This window comes from Toxorhynchites rutilus, chromosome 2 (assembly GCF_029784135.1).
Source record: "Toxorhynchites rutilus septentrionalis strain SRP chromosome 2, ASM2978413v1, whole genome shotgun sequence".
Lineage (NCBI taxonomy): Eukaryota > Metazoa > Arthropoda > Insecta > Diptera > Culicidae > Toxorhynchites > Toxorhynchites rutilus.
In genome coordinates, this window is record NC_073745.1 from 166,410,849 (window position 1) to 166,428,053 (window position 17,205).

Genomic DNA, 17,205 nt, shown 5'->3' on the forward strand with positions numbered 1-17,205 from the left:
TTATGTTTCGAATGTGCAGTTCAATGAGTTTTTCTTGAATGTATAAAAGCCACATAAAAACCAATTGGTCTTCATAATGAAATTGTAACGTCGAAACGGACTCATAAAAGATTTTTTCGGCGAATTCGGAAATATTGCATAGAACAGGATGAAAATCATTAGAATTGATCTAATCAAACATCTTGTGAGTGTGTCGATTAAAAAAAACAAATTAGATTAATTTAATTGTCCCATTGAAATATTTCAAGAGTACAACATATTTTGATCATGAATACTGTTGTTTTCACTTAAGTATAGACATATATATATATATGAAATCCGATTAGAACTCAACAAGGAATCCGAATCTGTTGTCATATAACGCATATGAATTTTTTTCAGATTTTTTAATAAGAGAAGTATGTCAATTTTTGAAGTAAGTTACAAAACCCACACATTTTCTAAAAGTACAATTTTGGTACATTCGATATTTGCTATTTTGGTGTTTCTGTGTCAAGCTGTTAAGAAGTTATGGACGATCAAAATTTACTCCAGCGCGTACTTAAAATGTTATAGAACTCCGAAACTATTGAGGTACGTTAAAAATCCCCGGAAGTACGCTATGGTACGTTGCGTAAGCTTTCCAAAAAGCATAATATGGTTCAGATCGATAAACTTTGCCTCGCTGGATAGATTGACGTGGATCAATCGGCAAACACTACTGCTAAAGTAATAAGTCTTACAGGCACGAGTATCGTCACCAGATGTCGGCACTGTAGATTCGTCAACGCAGATTGCTTTCCTCCACGGCAGATGTCGACACTGTTCCTTCATCGCAAATTTGCATGTGCGCATGTGCCGCTGTATACATCCGTTATTCGACATTTACATTTTACGATTGCAGAAGCAGCAATCTATTCATAATTTTACCAAAATATACGGAAGGTAATCATATGAAATAATTAGAAAATTTTGCTCTACGGATTTTGGTAGGTATACACAACATTCATCTGAATAGCGTTAATTTTGAACAATTCACTAAGTGGAAGAAACGTACATATCGATTTATTTATTCCATGTAGGTCAAGAAAAGTTGCTGGTTACAAGGCGAAGATGAGTTCAACTGAATTCAACATTGGTATAACTGATATGAAGACATCCAGTCGTGTACTGAAACCACCAGGTGGAGGTCATTCGGATATTTTTGGATCATCTGAGGTTAAAGTGAATCCTCCACGACCTAATTACAATCAACAAAACTCTTCCAATATGAATACCGTAATGGGAACCACTGATCCAAACACCCAAGTTCAACAATTGAGAAACAATCAAACAATAGCTGGAATGGAAACAGATAAAGCAAGTTCCGAAGAGAGTGTTACACAGCACGCTGATCGACCTGAACAAGAAACCCCAATGAACGGTCGTACGCGTGTTCCGCCCGGTGGTTACTCTTCGGGCTTGTGGTGAAATGATGCTATTGTGACAGAACTCGACATAACTATTCTTAATTAAATATATTACGTTTTTATACGACTTTATCTAGGTGCATATTTTATGATTTGAAATATTCATACTGTTACCAAAGAATGAATCGTTCTCGCGTTTTATTAAATTACGTACAATTACTATCGATAAACATAATTTCATTCAAACCTATAGATCTCAAACTATTTATATTAACATATGTATATCGAATGCAGTAAATAAAAATGAAAGCAACACGAATGACGATCATGTGCGGTTCATTTTCCACATCATAAAGGACTTTGGAGCCAGATGGCTGCAAATCTGCTCCCAATGACGAACGTAGTTCGAACTGAAGATCCTTCTACTGACCATCTGCTAACTGGTCCATCTTTAAGGTTAGTAAAATTATAATGTATTGCAGATACCTTTTCTGTGCGGAACGGTAACATGACATCAAATTTGGAAGCAGTGGAAATGATTAAGCTTGGTTCATAATGCCGTGTTGTGCGTCACGTCGCATTGATAGTTTTTCTAGTTTTTTTCTTTTCTAAGGTGTTTCCATGAAGACGCTCTCAATAACGGATTGCAACGTTTGTGTCGTCGTCGACGTTATTTTACGTCATTAACACGTTGACTATCACGTCAGTCATCGATGACCAACACCGAGCTTTCCGTTAAGGCCGCGTCAGTCACCGGTGACTGACAGTATAAAATATGATGATAAAGGTCTCACTGCTTTCGAGCAGAAATAAGTTTTTTCTATAAGAAACAATAGCCCGAATACGTTCAAAAATTTCCATCGATTAAATTCTAATTTTCCAGTATTGCGCTTCGCATTGCTGTACGATATCAGCTTGTGGCCTGAAGGGAAAGTTGCTATAAAACCGCGTGGCACTCAACGTGTTAACAGATGTTAAAAATAAAAGAGACGCATGGCATGAATTTGAATTCGAAATTTAATCGCCGAACGACTGTTTGCTTCGTCATTGTTTACACAGAACACGCTATCTTGTGATAGCAAGTCGAAAGACTGCGTCAGAAGGGCATTATAGCAAGCATTGACGCTGTATTTTAAACCCAGCTTAGGATGATAAAAAAATAATCAATTCATACATAACATGTTCCACCTGTTAGATCGAAAACATAAAGGAAGCATTTTTATTCACTTTTAAAAATCACAACATTTCGGTCTCTACTCGCATTTCTATTTATGGGTTCGACTGTGATCCCAGGCACGATACAGCTGCACTATTTGGGTAATCGCTACAAACACATTGACAGAAAAAAGACCGTAATTTTTCGGAATTATCACCAACGAGTAACGAGACCATATTAAACCAGTAGCAGCTAGAGAAGCTGATTGGGATACTGAAAGCTGATCAGCGGGACGACGTAGATCACTTAAGCCGGCCGCTACCAAACCCTGTAAATATGTTCGTACAGTAACATTTCATATTTAACGGTATTCATCAACTTACCCATTTGAATACTGGAGCCCAAAAGAAGACGGTTTTCGGCCCTATTATTTCAAATATGTAAAAGCACGTTAGAATAAAGTGTTATATGATATAGTGAGTGATTTTTAAATAAACTACACCATTCAAATATCATTTCACGGTCATGACGGTAAACAAGGAGCTATCATGCGTCAATGTTATATAATTTGGAGGATTTGTGAAAACATATGTTTCGATACCTGCTGCATGATTCCAAAGCGGCCTCAGCTTGTTTGGAACGTAACGATCCGTAGTGTTCACTAAACCAACGTATAACTTCGACATCTCACAAAACGTTAGTTAACTAAAACCGTAATGGATATTTTGCGACTTCAATTTCTATAACGAGAATAAATTATTTTGTTTTCAATCAACCAGAAACACCTGAGACCAATCAACAAGTGAAATGAAGCTATGTCAAAACAAAAAAAAAAGAACAGGGAGCAGAGAAGAGAAGTGGAACTTGAGAGAAAAAAGTGGCAACGATTTGTGGCAAGAAAATGTAAACAGTGAAAAAATTGACAGATGGTTTACGCTCTTAAAATTGAACATATTGTTAAGATGTCTCTAAGAGGGTGGGAGACATCATATATAAGGTGGGAGGTTCGTATATAGTGTTGACATCATCATGATAAACACGGCGAATGGGATAGAAATTATGAACTGAAAATTGAATAAAATATACATATAAACGCTGAAACGCTGTGGAAAAATATTATAATGCATTTTTATCGGCTTATGTATAATGCATTATCAAAATAAACCCATATGTATTGTAATCATAACTTGCTGTGCTATTCATAACAACATTTATGGTCGTATTCTTTGTGCACCCGTGGCCGAGTGGTTAGCGTCATAACTAACATGCCGGGTGTTCGGGTTCGATTCCCGTTCTGGTCGGGGGAATTTTTCGTCAAAGATATTTCCTCCGACTTGCACTGTGATCACGCGTATTCTAGAGCTTGCCACTCAGAATGCATTCAAGGCGTGTTATTTGGCATAGAAATCTCAACTAAGTACTAATAAAAATGACGCAAGTAATACTACGTTGAGACGGCGAAGTTCCTCTAGGAACGTTAGTGCCATTGAAGAAGAAGAAGAAGATGGTCGTATTCCACCAATGATGAAAAATGTGTAATTTACGAATAAAGCTTCGCCATAGAAACTGAACATTGAATAAAAAAAATTAAAATGTGGTAAGAACTTCAGTTGAAATATTTTAAAGCATTCTCACGGGATAAATTGAATGATACAATAATTATTCGACTAAATAATGTATGTACGCTTAAAAAACAACATAAAAATATGATTTTTGAATAAATTTCTCTTTTTTCAGTTTCGAACACACTCCGTAAAAAGCCATTTTGACGTAGGACTACGTCTAACCGGAAGATATAGGGGGTGAAATGGAAATCTAGGCACTGAACAAGTAGGAAAAAATGCAAGATTTGGAACGCTTATAACTCGATCATTTCTCAATAGATCGCAAAGGTTTTTGCATCAATTGATAGGAAATATATCTACGCATCTATCATAACGAATAACATTTCATTTTTCTTGAGATAAATAATTGAATAATTGTGAAATATCAAGCATTGTCAAAATGCACTATGTGCCCATTTTTGATTGGTCCATTTTGTGCTCCTCAAATCGTACCGACCAAAACGGGCAACCAGAGCAGCAACGAAATAGAATGAAGCACGATTCGGAAGGAAAAAGAAAAAAATGAACGAAACATTGGTCGCAGTCTCACACATGCGTAATTCTCGAGCCAGCCAGTCAGCTTAAAAATCCCCGCTCCGCTGCCGTAACGATCATTCTTTGTGTGGACACCGACTGAACAACATCGTTGCTGGACGAGCTGGACGGCGAGGGATCGAGTGCCTTTCTCAAGGCAAGAGGGCGGAGGTGGTAGCGCTGGAGTAGAGTAATAGAGTAGAGTAGAGTTTTCAAAGGGCCTTTCTCAAGGCGAGAGACGAATGAACTGCAAAAGTTTAAAGTCTCTATAATACAAGACCTTCCTTCCTTCCTTCCGTAACTATCATTCTTTGTGTGGACACCGACTGGACAACATAGTTGCTGGACGAGCTGGACGGCGAGGGATCGAGTGCCTTTCTCAAGGCAAGAGGGCGGAGTTGGTAGCGCTGAAGTAGAGTAGAGTAGAGTTTTCAAAGGGCCTTTCTCAAGGCTAGAGACGAATGAACTGCAAAAGATTAAAGTCTCTATAATACAATACCTTCCTTCCTTCCGTAACGATCATTCTCATTCAAACCGTACACCACATCGGTTCGCCTAGCAGGCGACATATAGTTTCGGCCGCCGATGTTATCGAGTTAGCTGGCAAAGCTGCTCGCGACGATAATAAAACCCGCATTCGGAACAGAACACATTCGGTTCGGTGGACATCAAGACAACAGGCAGTTGCAACGAGTGGCGAGTGGCAAACGCAATCGCAAAACGGCAGCAGGTAGCAGAAGAAAAAAGTTTGTTCTTTACACAATCTGCTTTGGTGGCAAATCCAGAACAAGGCGGCATCGAGGGCGTTCGAAATGGTTTTTTTCAAAACCACGAGTACTAAGTTTTCTAAATTGGAACCATTCCATAAAACAAGGCGCTTTTCAGGGCCATTAAACCTTCCAAAAAAGAGTTTAGAAAATAAAGTTAAATGCCTTCTAAAACATTATCCAAAATAATAATAAAACACAAATTGATTTTTTCATAATTTGTTTGCCAGGATCTGATGAGTATGTGAATTTGACAGTTGTTCTGAGCTTATTGATAGTTGGGGACTTTCCTGATTATTCAATTTCTCCAATTCTTAAATTGTTTCCAGATTGAAAGTACAGTAATTTACAATTAGTTCGACATTTAGCTAATTGGACGGACATGTAATGCGACTTATTTAGTTGGACATTTTTCCAACTGTGAAAGCTGTGGCGAGTGGCAACAAATCGCTAAACAGGAAGGTTTAGCCGAACAAGATGGGAATATCGAGTGATAACAAAACAATAAACTCTTTAGATTGAAGATAATTGTGTGATCCTGAAAAGGACCCTTTTTAGCCTTCATGTAAATCCAACGAGCGAACAAATCGTAATGAATGTATTTTTTTGCCATCGCTCCCTTTTAACGCTCATTCGTTCGTCTCGTTGGACTCGCCCCTCTGGCTGAGTCTGCCGATTTGTCTCTATCCTGTGAGTGTGTACCGCTAGAGTATAAAACACACGGACCCCAAAAAAATATCTTATTTTCTTTCAAACCGTAAACCCGTGTGGTTGTACGGCATCGGCATCGTGGACGTAACAAAGGAGGACAAGTTAAGGGAAAGGCAAAGTCTCACTCGAACCGTGCAGGTCTCCAGTTCCCTGTTGGTCGCATTCACTGATTGCTCCGCAAGGGTAACTAGGCCGAACGGATTGGTGCCGGAGCACCAGTATACCTAACAGCGATTATAGAGTTTCGGCCGTCGGAGTGCTCGAGTTGGCTTGCAAAGCTGCTCACGACAATCAGAAAACCCGCATCAAGAACAGAGCAGCTTCGGTTCGGCGCTCATCAAGGTAACAATTAGTTTCAGTGAGTGGCAAAGTGTTTCTCCGGCACGTCGCATTAAATGTAATTTACTGAACAACATGTCACAAGCTGGATGGGAAGAAATTTTCCAACTGTGAAAGCTGTGGCGAGTGGCAAACGCAATAGCTAAACAGGAAGGTTTAACCGAACAAGATGGGAATATCGAGTGATAACAAAAACACAACACCAAAGGTTCTTTTCAGAACCATCAACATATTCATAAAGAGTAAACAGTAAACTAATCCATTTTTCAGGTAGATAGGTAGGTATTCACGTAGAAGAAGAAAATAAAACAATATATTTAAAATATATATTTAACAAAAGCTGTCCCGTTTGTATAGTCCTACGTCACTCCGGTTATGTCTCCGACATTACTCACCCGTCTTTTTTATTATTTATAAATAAATAATTGTTTTGATTTGTAAAAAAACAGATACAATTATTAATCACGAAAACAAAATTGATTTTTTTTGCAAGTGCAATATTTTTCCAAAAAATTCTAGGCTTTAATTTGATATATCTATCATTTGAATCGCTCTAGCAGTTCAAATGTTATGAATTTTTTAGAATAGGAAAAAGGGGAAGAAATTAATATTCCGAACTATCGGTTAACTTTGAAAAATTATAACTCAAAAAAGAAAAAAAGAACATATCTAGTTTTGAGTTAAAAATCCTCAGTTTTCAAGAAAAAATATAGAAAAATACAGCGCCGTTTTTCCCGAAACCATGTAAACTATAAAAACGGATATAATCAAGAATTACAAAAAAAAATATTAAAATTTCTTACAAGTTTGATATCTTTTCCAAAAAAGACTAGCTCATTAACTTCAATTTGATGTATCGATAATCTGAATAGGCTTAGTGGTTCAAAAGTTATGAGTTTTTGATAAAAGTCATTTTTGGGAAAAAGTGAAAAAAATCGAATCACCCCAGTAAACATTAAATCGTATTACTTTGCACATGATAACCCAACAAACATTAAATCGCATAACAAGCGTATATATAACATCATATGCCCTGAAATTTGGTTGGCATATAATGCGCCTAACTGGCATATGCATGCAAAAGTGGAGGCCATATACATACAAGGCAAATGCCTACCGAATTTGTTTGGATGAATATGCAACTTTGACCGGCTATAATAGCGATTATGTTGAAATTGAATTGCGATCTAATATGAATATATTCATGAATTGTCAAAGCACCAAATACGACTTTTGCCATACTCATATACGATTTATTACAGACATAGAAAAAAAAACAAATGGCGCAAAATATTTTCGTGAAATGTTTATTATAGCCTCACGAATCGCCATTTTTATATATCAGTATTTATGTTTGTAGACATAATAATTGTTTGATTGACTTGTGTTGGGAGTGGAATATGAATGTTTAAAATGGCACAGATTGATGTTTGGTGAAAACTGCTCCGATGTGGGTTCGTACTCCGGTCGTCCGGATTATCATCCACCAGCTATCTCGCGCGGCTATCTGAAATTTAATTCAACAGCGGTTAAAACTTTCGAATCAGAATTTCATTGACATTTCAATATGATGTAATATGTTCTTTATTAGGATCTAATATGATTTACTGTTTCATGATTTTCTTCAGCATGCAACACGATTTACTACAGTACTAAATCGATTTAAATTATACGCTTATATGACACACAAACTGCATCAGCGTAATATACGCATATGATGCGGATTAAATATATTTTACGACAATGTCCATCACAAAATTGATGTTTATTATACCGAATTGCGACTTAATTTGATAATGGTATATAAAATGAAGTTTTTACATTTTATGCGATTTCAAATATACACGATACATACTTTGATTGATATTATATGCGATTATGATTTATTCGGATTTCTTGTAAGACTTGGCACGTGCAAAATTATACGATTTAATGTTTGCTGGGAAGTTACATATAAATTCGTATCAAATCACAATCGCATAAACTATCAATCAAAATATCGATCATGTATATCTTAACCCACATAAAATGTAAAAACACGATTTTCCATGTCATCGATGGATTGAGTGGTAACATTGTCGGATCAAATCGCATATCAGTCCAAAAACCATCGCATATCGTTATATACGGCTTTATATGCGTACAAAATATGGCATATACGTATATCGCCTCCACTTTTGCGTGTATATGCTAGTTATATGCATCATATATCATACAAATGTGTCTTGGTTGTATGTATATCGCCTCCAATTATAGCTATTCATACGACTTAATGTTTGCTGGGACCCAATAAAAAAATAATACAGGTTCAATATTTTACCATAACAAAAACAAGCTACCTATTTTCACGAAAATCTGGAAACCACTATATCAGTTTGGCATGAAATGGCTGCAATAATACTGCAGTAATACTGCAATAGTTCACAATTTCAAAGTTCGCGTTTTTCTTGTTGTTTTTCATGTCTTTTAGTGCGGTCATAATAATAATTAAGATTACTGCATTTGGATTGATGGTAGAAAATATCATTAACTTCCTTGAATAGTGGATGTGATATAATCCACTTTATATATGTATATATATTACTAAATATTTTCAAACGAATACATTTGTCAAACAAACTGCAAAACTAAATACTTTTATACTGTGCCTTCATTTTTTGAGTTTAACGTTCAAAGACCCTTCAATAAAAATGGCATTGAAAAACTGAGTAAAACTGACATACAATTATGACGGATGATTGCTTCTTGATTGGCGCGTGCTCCAACTGGCGATCTGCCAATTAAAAGGCACTCCAACTAAAAAAGCGCTATAAAACTACTATTAAACTGTGAAAAATATATAAAAAATATACGATCGAAGACTCTTTTTGTCGTTTATGAGTTTGTTTTTTTAAGTTACTACTAGGCATATAAAAAAATAAGGTAAATAAGGCTAGGTAAATAAGTTTAAAAGTTAACAATTGGAAAAAAAAAATATAAAATTCATGTGAATGGAGACGACTTTTGTGTACAGCACATGCCACTGGGGCCTTTTGCTGATTAAACAAGTAAGATTTCTTCCAAAACGTCATAATTTTACAACCATTGAGTCGATTTAAAAAATCGTAATATCAAATGAAATCTTATTCTTCTATGAATCAACAACATTCAAACAAAACAAAACTTACAAAAATTACATACTACATAAAAACTTCAATTATAAAGTTTAGAGAATTTGCGACCTAATTTTCCACAATTCGCTCTTTCACACCAAATTTCTATCTTGTCGCAATTTTAAACCTCTCAAAATGAATTCTCGCGTAACTTGTGAAAAGGTCCAATGTAACATTTTAGTCAACTCGAGAAAAACGAAGTTGAAAACCCGAACATTATTCCGCGAATTGTCTTAAAAGCAATCGATCTTTATCGCTACTCTCACCACTAGCAGTCAAGAATAACTCTGAAAAACCAATCGTAACTGTTGTTCCGTAATTTGAGATTAAAGTTGAAGTTTCGGAGTGAAAAATGTTACTTTGGACGTTTTGACTGCCCGCGTTTGCACATTGGACATATTACGTTGCACGATAAGAATTTGAAACTGACTACTAAACAACAATCCAAATATCAGCATTCCGTTCTTAGGACAGATTATTATTGTTATCACTCGTTGAATTGCACTGAAATCGTTAACAACACCTGTAAAAAAACAAAAACTCAAAATGACCGAAGTACGACATCGTGTTGTTTTGACTGCTTTAGTACATTGGACGTTTCGGGCGTCGGAGGTAAGTTACGTCCGAAGTAACAGCCGGGTACTTAAAATCCCTATGTACAGGATATTTTTTGTATCGGCGATAAAAAGATGTAGAAAATAGATACGTGAACGATTGTTTTTGTAATGCATCCAATGATTGAAAACTAATAGCGTGCATCCATTAACTCGATTTGTTTACATTTGTTACATAGGACCTTTTCAAAAGTTACGCGAGAATTGTCAAAAGGATAGGTCAAAGAACGAAAAGCAGGAAAAATTAACAAATAATGGGGGGTAAATAATAAAGCAAAGGTAATCATGGATTTTTAATAGACGTCTCATAAAAATATTGAAAAATCACATTCCTTTTTTAATTTCTCTTCCAAATTTTGATAAAATTGCACTGAATAGTTAAATAAGGGCAATATTAATATTTGAATAAACTTATGTAATTATAAACATGTTTATATACATCTTCCCATCTTCTCATTCTTCATTAAAGACCTTGCGTCAAGACAGCTAGAAATCCATACACTCTCAAATCAAGTGTGCCTGAAAAAATTATATTCTTCACGTAAACAAGCGATGAAAATGTGGACACTTTTTAGTCAGTGAATTGTATGGAGCAAGGCGCCTAGAAGTATATACTAAGGTGGGCCAACTTGCTAAAACCACTCTTCAGCCATCTTGGAAGTCTACTGTGTTTTGTTTGTAAACAAAACACAATACGCTATTGCCGAAGGTCGCTCGTGATCAGTCTGTCTCTTTCACGCTACAAGCAAATAATTCCCCTTCTACTTTCTTCCGTGCTGTTTTCATATACCGCTCCCCTAACCTACTTAGTGACGAAACGGCCTCACCTAGTACCATAGACCCGTCTTGGTATGGAGTTCCACTGCTGCCCACATTCCGTTTTGCCTGCCAAGATCGGGTCGATGAAATGTCAACAATCGACCTCAAATGCTGCCACCTTGCAATCGAGTTATCGACCTTTCATATGCATTCATCGAACAACTTGACGCCACTTTTTCGCCAACATGTGCAAGGCGTCGACCTGCTTGCAGCGCTGCTTCCAGCACTGCTTGTCGCTTGTTTGTATTGGTTTCCCACAATCCAATCGACGAAAAAAACATCGACCTAACAACGACCGTAACGCTGTTACCTATTCACGATAACGACGATTAGGTATCGACATCTGGATACGGCATTAGTTTGTATGAGGCAAGCTATTCTCTATCATATTAGTCGGCCCGAATCAGTTTATATTTGCTAAAATTTGTATGAAATTTTTTTCTTGGTATAATTTTTTCTACTTAAAGTACGTTGTCATGACCATAACTTGAATTATTTTCTATAGACGTTCGGATATTCTCAAAAAAACTTGTCATTATAATATAAAATTATCTCAAAACATATTTTTTATGACATTTTTTCACCACTTGCAGGCAATGGTGATTTTCACTTACATAGAGTACTAATTTGATTAAGGAAAAATCATGTTCATTCATAATTTTCATTTTAAAAGTGTATTCATTCCTTCTGCAAATCCATACTGTCATGCCTATTCCCCACTATCGCCAACGCGGATAGTTCGTTAGTCGAAAATACTGAATAATTAAACAAACCAAATGGCATCACTGGTGGTTCTTTTTTCCACTCCGCTATACTGTCATCTCAAACAAAAACAAATGGATCATACAACTGGTGAGTATGAAATATATTTCGGCTTTTTAATTATTAATTATTTTATCTTGTCTTATCAGCTATGAATACATTCGACTCGTTTGCTTCCATCAATCGGTAAGTGAGAAAGATGATTTCTCCCATCACCACAGTGCGGATTTCCACTTCTATCACAGCAGCCAACAACATCCGTTTTCCTGCAGCAGTAACCTCCAACCCCTGTTGGCAATGCCGGGGGACAGCATTAACAGCAGCAGCAGAATTTGACTGATTCCGTTGTATAGTAGAATGAAAACAGGCGAGGTAAGCGAACGTAATCGCATGATATTTTAATGTTCGCATTTTTATCCGGATCATACAACTGGTGAGTAGGGAATTCATTTCTGCTTTTCACTTACTAATCATTTTATTTTGTTTCAGCTATGAATACATCCGACTCAATCAATCGGCGAGTGAGAAAGATGATTTCCCTCATCATTACATTGCTTATTTCTACTTCTGTCACACCAGCCAACAGCATCAGCTTTCCCGCAGCAGTATCCTTTAAGACCAGGGTGCTATTCCGGGGAACAGCATCAACAGCAACAGTATCAGGACCTGGCCATCGATAGTATTTCGAGCAATTTTCCCCATCGGAGATCCCGTGCTTCACGCACATTGCAGAATCCTCCTCAGCCACATATCTGTGTCATCAAGGGCAAGGAGGTATTCATCAATGTACTCAGTCGGATTTGAATCGTCAATCCAGACAACCCGGATGCACCGATTCCATTATATACATTATTATTTTTATTATACATGGATTTTTATTATTTTTTTCAATAAAATGATTAAAATCGATCAATGTTTTTCCTTTTCATGTTTCATAACAAACCAATACAAACAAGAGACGATCAGTGTTGGAAGCAGCGTTACATGCAGGTCGACGCCTTGCATATGTTGGCAAAAAAGTGGCGTCAAGTTGTTCGATGAATGCATATGAAAGGTCGATAAATCGATTGCAAGGTGGCAGCATTTGAGGTCGATTGTTGACATTTCATCGACCCGATCTTGGCAGGCAAAACGGATTGTGGGTAGTTTGAAACTGAGGCGTTTGAAATATTTCCTGACAGGGATGCCAGTTCTGTTTGAAAATCAAAATTAAATCCCGCCCTGTGACTTATTAAGTGCGATTCACACACAACATCCACGTTACGTTCACGTCCCGTCACGTCGCCTTACGTCAATTATTCTACCATGCAATTCTTATGAAAATATTCACATACACCGGCAACGTAACGTCCCGTCAGCATACGTTCAACAAAAACGACCGGCAGAATTTGTAGAAAGGAATAATTGACGGAGACGGAAGGTTCGTTGGGTATTTTTCTGGGCTTTAAGACTCGAGTTTTGTTTTGATTTTGATTATCACCCTTATTATAGTTTTCGAACGAATAGGATACGTACGCAAATCCCATCCTTGTTTTCGTACAAGCCATTCGTCGTATTTTCAATTTACAGTCGTAATAGATCAAGTTATTTTTGTATTACATTATCGACATTGTTGACTGTTGGGGCGAAAAAAACGACGATTTCTGTTTCGGACACCGGGTTCTTAGCAGCAATAAACACAGTTATTCTTGGTTTAGCGCAGCTTTAAACTGCAAAATATATTTAATCAAATATGGCTTCCGTGGTGACATTTATAAAATGACTCACACATTCGGTGTTCTCACGTACATGAATTTTAGGTGAAGAAATTCAACTCTTATTCTAGTTAAACAAATTCACTGATGTGTTATACTGAATAAACAAATCTTATGTTTCTAAAAGTCTAACTTTAAATCTACGAAAAATATCCTTTAGCAGTCACCTTTTCACGTTTGAACGTGTACGTTTTTTCGCGTTCGTTGGCGGAAGTAGTTTTTCTCTTTTTCTTCTTTTCGCTAACAGCTCTCACCCCGTGCGTTCGTCGTTGACATTTGACGTCAAGTTGAGTTAGGGTGACCATTTGAAACACATACTTGGAACAGTGAACCCAGCGGCAACATTCTCCCCCCCCCCCCGTAACACTGGCCATCGGTCCCAGTTTTACTTTCATACTCAACCTCCAATACAGCCAACTTCGATCTGTCTTCTCAACATCCCTCTGGCAGTTTGTACAATGTCTTGCCGAACTTCACCATCCTTCGCCGTAACAACCTCCTTAACACGTCCACGTATCCAACCATTCCTATGGATATCATCGACAATCAGGACTAGATCCCCTTCAGCTACTGGCTTCATATCACCAAACCATTTCATCCGTTTTGTCAATATTGGGAGGTATTCCCGGATCCATCTTTTCCAGAAAACATCTAATTGGTACTGAATCTGGTTCCAGGAGTTTTTAACCGCAGATACTGGATCACTGAACAGTACAGTTGGCTGACGAACACCTCTTGAGTTTCCCATCAAAAAGTGATTCGGCGTAAGTGCTTCCCCTTCATCGTCGTCTAAAGGTAGATAGGTCGTCTAAAGGTAGAAAGGTTAACGGTCGACTGTTCACAATACTCTCGGCTTCCACAATCAACGTTTCTAACCCTTCATCATCAAGCTTTCGATCGTTGTTGTACGCAACCTGCATGGCCGACTTTATGGATCGAGCCTTTCTTTCCCACGCGCCACCCATGTGAGGTGCTTCTGGTGGTATAAACATCCATTTAGTATCTGTGTTGGTGAAAGTTGATGCAAGTTCGTTGTGTATTGCATTAATCTGCTTTCGTAACAAATTCTCTGCGCCTTGGAAATTGGTGCCGTTATCGGTATGAATCTCGGCTGGCGCACCACGACGACAGACAAAACGACGAATGCACTTTACGCATGATGATTTAGACAAATTGTAGGCAACCTCTACATGGACGGCGCGATTAGTAAAATAGGTGAACAAACATATCCAACTTTTAGCCGTACTTCGACCTACTTTCACTAACAAGGGATCGAACAGATCAATACCGACATAAGTAAATGGTCGGGTGAATGACGATAGACGAGCAACAGGATGTGGTGCCATCTGTGGTTCTTTGGGCATTGCTTTTATCAATTTACACCGATATTTTGCGACTACTTGTTGCACGACTATCCCCAGTTGAGCAATATGGTAGGACTGACGAATGTTATACACCATTGTTTCCGAGTTCCCTTGACGGAAGATTCGGTGAAAATCATCCGCAATCATCTTGGTCACTGGTTTCTCCGGGAGCATTAACGGAAACTTGTCATCGAACGTAGTATGTGACGTAGCTGCGGTTCTTCCACAGACCCGTTTAACTCTATATTTATCTATTACGGGCGTTAACTGATATAAAGCACTAGTTTTGTGCTAAGTGATGCGGACTCAATCCACTTCATTTTCAAGCAAATTCATGCATGTTTTCAAGCGATTTCTTGCAATAAATTCTCAGACCACCAGAGATGCCAGATTTACAAATATGTTGGTAAATTTACAGACATATCTGTAAAACACTTTTTATTTTTGTTGCAGACTTTTTGGATATAACAATCATTCACAGGTTTTTGAAAAATAAGAAGCTCTATTCATCCCATCAAAGATATTTGACTCACCGTATGACATTTTGTATAGTTTTAATACAGAAAAGTTATTATATTTAGTTTATATCAATACACATGACGTTAGACCAGCGATATTCAATCTGCGGCCCGGCAGACTTTCTGGTTGGTCCATCTGGTGTGTATGAAGTTTGGAACTCATACACATAAGTACTTTTGCCCTGATATCATTGCAGCCTTGGTGGATATCCAAAATACCAACGAAGAAATACTGATTTTTATAAAAATTTACAACACGTATGTATGTATGTGTAGATCGTTGAAACATTTAAACACACTTACAACACATGAGTTATTTTTTATTTTATAACTAACATATTCACTAGAAATATTTTTTATGGCAGAACAACCCAGCAAACATTAAATCACATACGAAGCTTGTATATAACATCATATGCACTAAAATTTGGTTGGCATATAATGCGCATAAAGGTTATATGCATGCAAAAGTGGAGGCCATATACATACATGGCCATATACATGATTGGCAACTTTGATCGGCTCTAATAGCGATTATGTTGAATTGCATTGCGATCTAATATGAATATATTCATGAATTGTCAAAGCACCAAATACGACTTTTGCCATATCATATACGATTTATTACATACATAGAAAAAAAACAAATGGCGCAAAATATTTTCGTGAAATATTTATTATAGTCTCATGAATCGCCATTTTTATATATGAGTATTTATGTTTGTAGAAATAATAATTGTTTGATTGACTTGTGTTGGGAGTGGAATATGAATGTTTAAAATGGCACAGATTGATGTTTGGTGAAAACTGCTGCGATGTGGGTTCGAACTCCGGTCGTCTGGATTATCATCCACCAGCTATCTCGTGCGGCTATCTGAAATTTGATTCAACAGCAGTTAAAACTTTCGAGTGCATCAGCATTTCATTGACATTTCAATATGATGTAATATGTTCTTTATTAGGATCTAATATGATTTACTGTTTCATGATTTTCTTCAGCATGCAACACGATTTACTACAGTACTGAATCGATTTAAATTATACGCTTATACGACACACAAACTGCATCAGCGTAATATACGCATATGATGCGGATTAAATATATTTTACGACAATGTACATCATAAAATATATGTTTATTATACCGAATTGCGACTTAATTTGATAATGGTATATAAAATCGAGTTTTTACATTTTATGCGATTTCAAATATACACGATACATACTTTGATTGATATTATATGCGATAATGATTTATTCGGATTTCTTGTAAGACTTGGCACGTGCAAAATTATACGATTTAATGTTTGCTGGGAACGTTTGCCGGGTATATATACAGCCATTCCACGCAAAACCGATATAGTGGTTCTCAGATTTTCGTCAAAAGTCGTAATTTTGTTCTTTATCGCAAAACATTAGACCCGTATTTGTTGTTTTTTTCATTAGGGTGCCCATTTCCATTTCAGGGTGATCCGAAAAATCACTTTTTTCCACTTTTTCCCAAAAATGACAAATGAAAATTAATAACTTTTGAATCACTGAACCGATTTAGACGATCGACATATAAAACTGGAACTAATGACATAGCCTAATGACTAATGACAAAGCTGATAATTTTTTACATAACATATCTCGATATCAGCGATGCAATTTTTTCATTTTCAAAGTTAACCGGTGGTTCGAAAAATCATTTTTCCCCCTTTGTCCAAAAATGACTTTCTGC

General features: G+C 36.9%; 3 protein-coding genes and 1 long non-coding RNA gene across 4 annotated transcripts; 2 read left to right on the top strand and 2 right to left on the bottom strand.

Annotated features, from left to right (window-relative positions):
* Nucleotides 1-836: 836 nt before the first annotated feature.
* On the top strand, nt 837-1,573 carry LOC129769008 (microtubule-associated protein Jupiter). The gene is made up of 2 exons (XM_055771013.1): nt 837-968; nt 1,062-1,573. Exon 2 carries the CDS (start codon nt 1,093-1,095, stop codon nt 1,447-1,449), a length of 357 nt encoding a protein of 118 aa, XP_055626988.1. The 5' UTR covers nt 837-968; nt 1,062-1,092; the 3' UTR covers nt 1,450-1,573.
* A 990-nt stretch (nt 1,574-2,563) lies between these two features.
* Nucleotides 2,564-3,436, bottom strand: LOC129769009 (mitochondrial pyruvate carrier 2-like). Its single transcript, XM_055771014.1, has 3 exons — nt 3,146-3,436; nt 2,928-2,968; nt 2,564-2,872 (listed from the first exon to the last, which is right to left on the bottom strand). Exons 1-3 carry the CDS (start codon nt 3,228-3,230, stop codon nt 2,654-2,656), a joined length of 345 nt encoding a protein of 114 aa, XP_055626989.1. The 5' UTR covers nt 3,231-3,436; the 3' UTR covers nt 2,564-2,653.
* Nucleotides 3,437-11,821: 8,385 nt separating this feature from the next.
* On the top strand, nt 11,822-12,982 carry LOC129769017 (uncharacterized). Its single transcript, XR_008741787.1, has 3 exons — nt 11,822-11,936; nt 11,996-12,279; nt 12,336-12,982. It is a non-coding gene; the product is annotated as an uncharacterized LOC129769017 (long non-coding RNA).
* Nucleotides 12,983-13,997: 1,015 nt separating this feature from the next.
* On the bottom strand, nt 13,998-15,138 carry LOC129766344 (uncharacterized). The gene is made up of 2 exons (XM_055766862.1): nt 14,448-15,138; nt 13,998-14,389 (listed from the first exon to the last, which is right to left on the bottom strand). The coding sequence occupies exons 1-2, from the start codon at nt 15,136-15,138 to the stop codon at nt 13,998-14,000; spliced, it is 1,083 nt and encodes a 360-aa protein (XP_055622837.1).
* Nucleotides 15,139-17,205: the final 2,067 nt, after the last annotated feature.

Excerpts from the sequence above, each read along its gene's own strand:
- LOC129769008 (XM_055771013.1), top strand. The coding sequence starts at position 1,093 with ATGAGTTCAACTGAATTCAACATTGGTATAACTGATATGAAGACATCC.
- LOC129769009 (XM_055771014.1), bottom strand. The coding sequence starts at position 3,230 with ATGTCGAAGTTATACGTTGGTTTAGTGAACACTACGGATCGTTACGTT. Across the intron at positions 2,969-3,145 it reads GCTTTGGAATCATGCAGCAG|GGCCGAAAACCGTCTTCTTT; the intron begins GTATCGAAACAT and ends TTGAAATAATAG. Across the intron at positions 2,873-2,927 it reads GGGCTCCAGTATTCAAATGG|GGTTTGGTAGCGGCCGGCTT; the intron begins GTAAGTTGATGA and ends ACATATTTACAG.
- LOC129766344 (XM_055766862.1), bottom strand. The coding sequence starts at position 15,138 with ATGCTCCCGGAGAAACCAGTGACCAAGATGATTGCGGATGATTTTCAC. Across the intron at positions 14,390-14,447 it reads GTTGATTGTGGAAGCCGAGA|ACGACGATGAAGGGGAAGCA; the intron begins GTATTGTGAACA and ends ATCTACCTTTAG.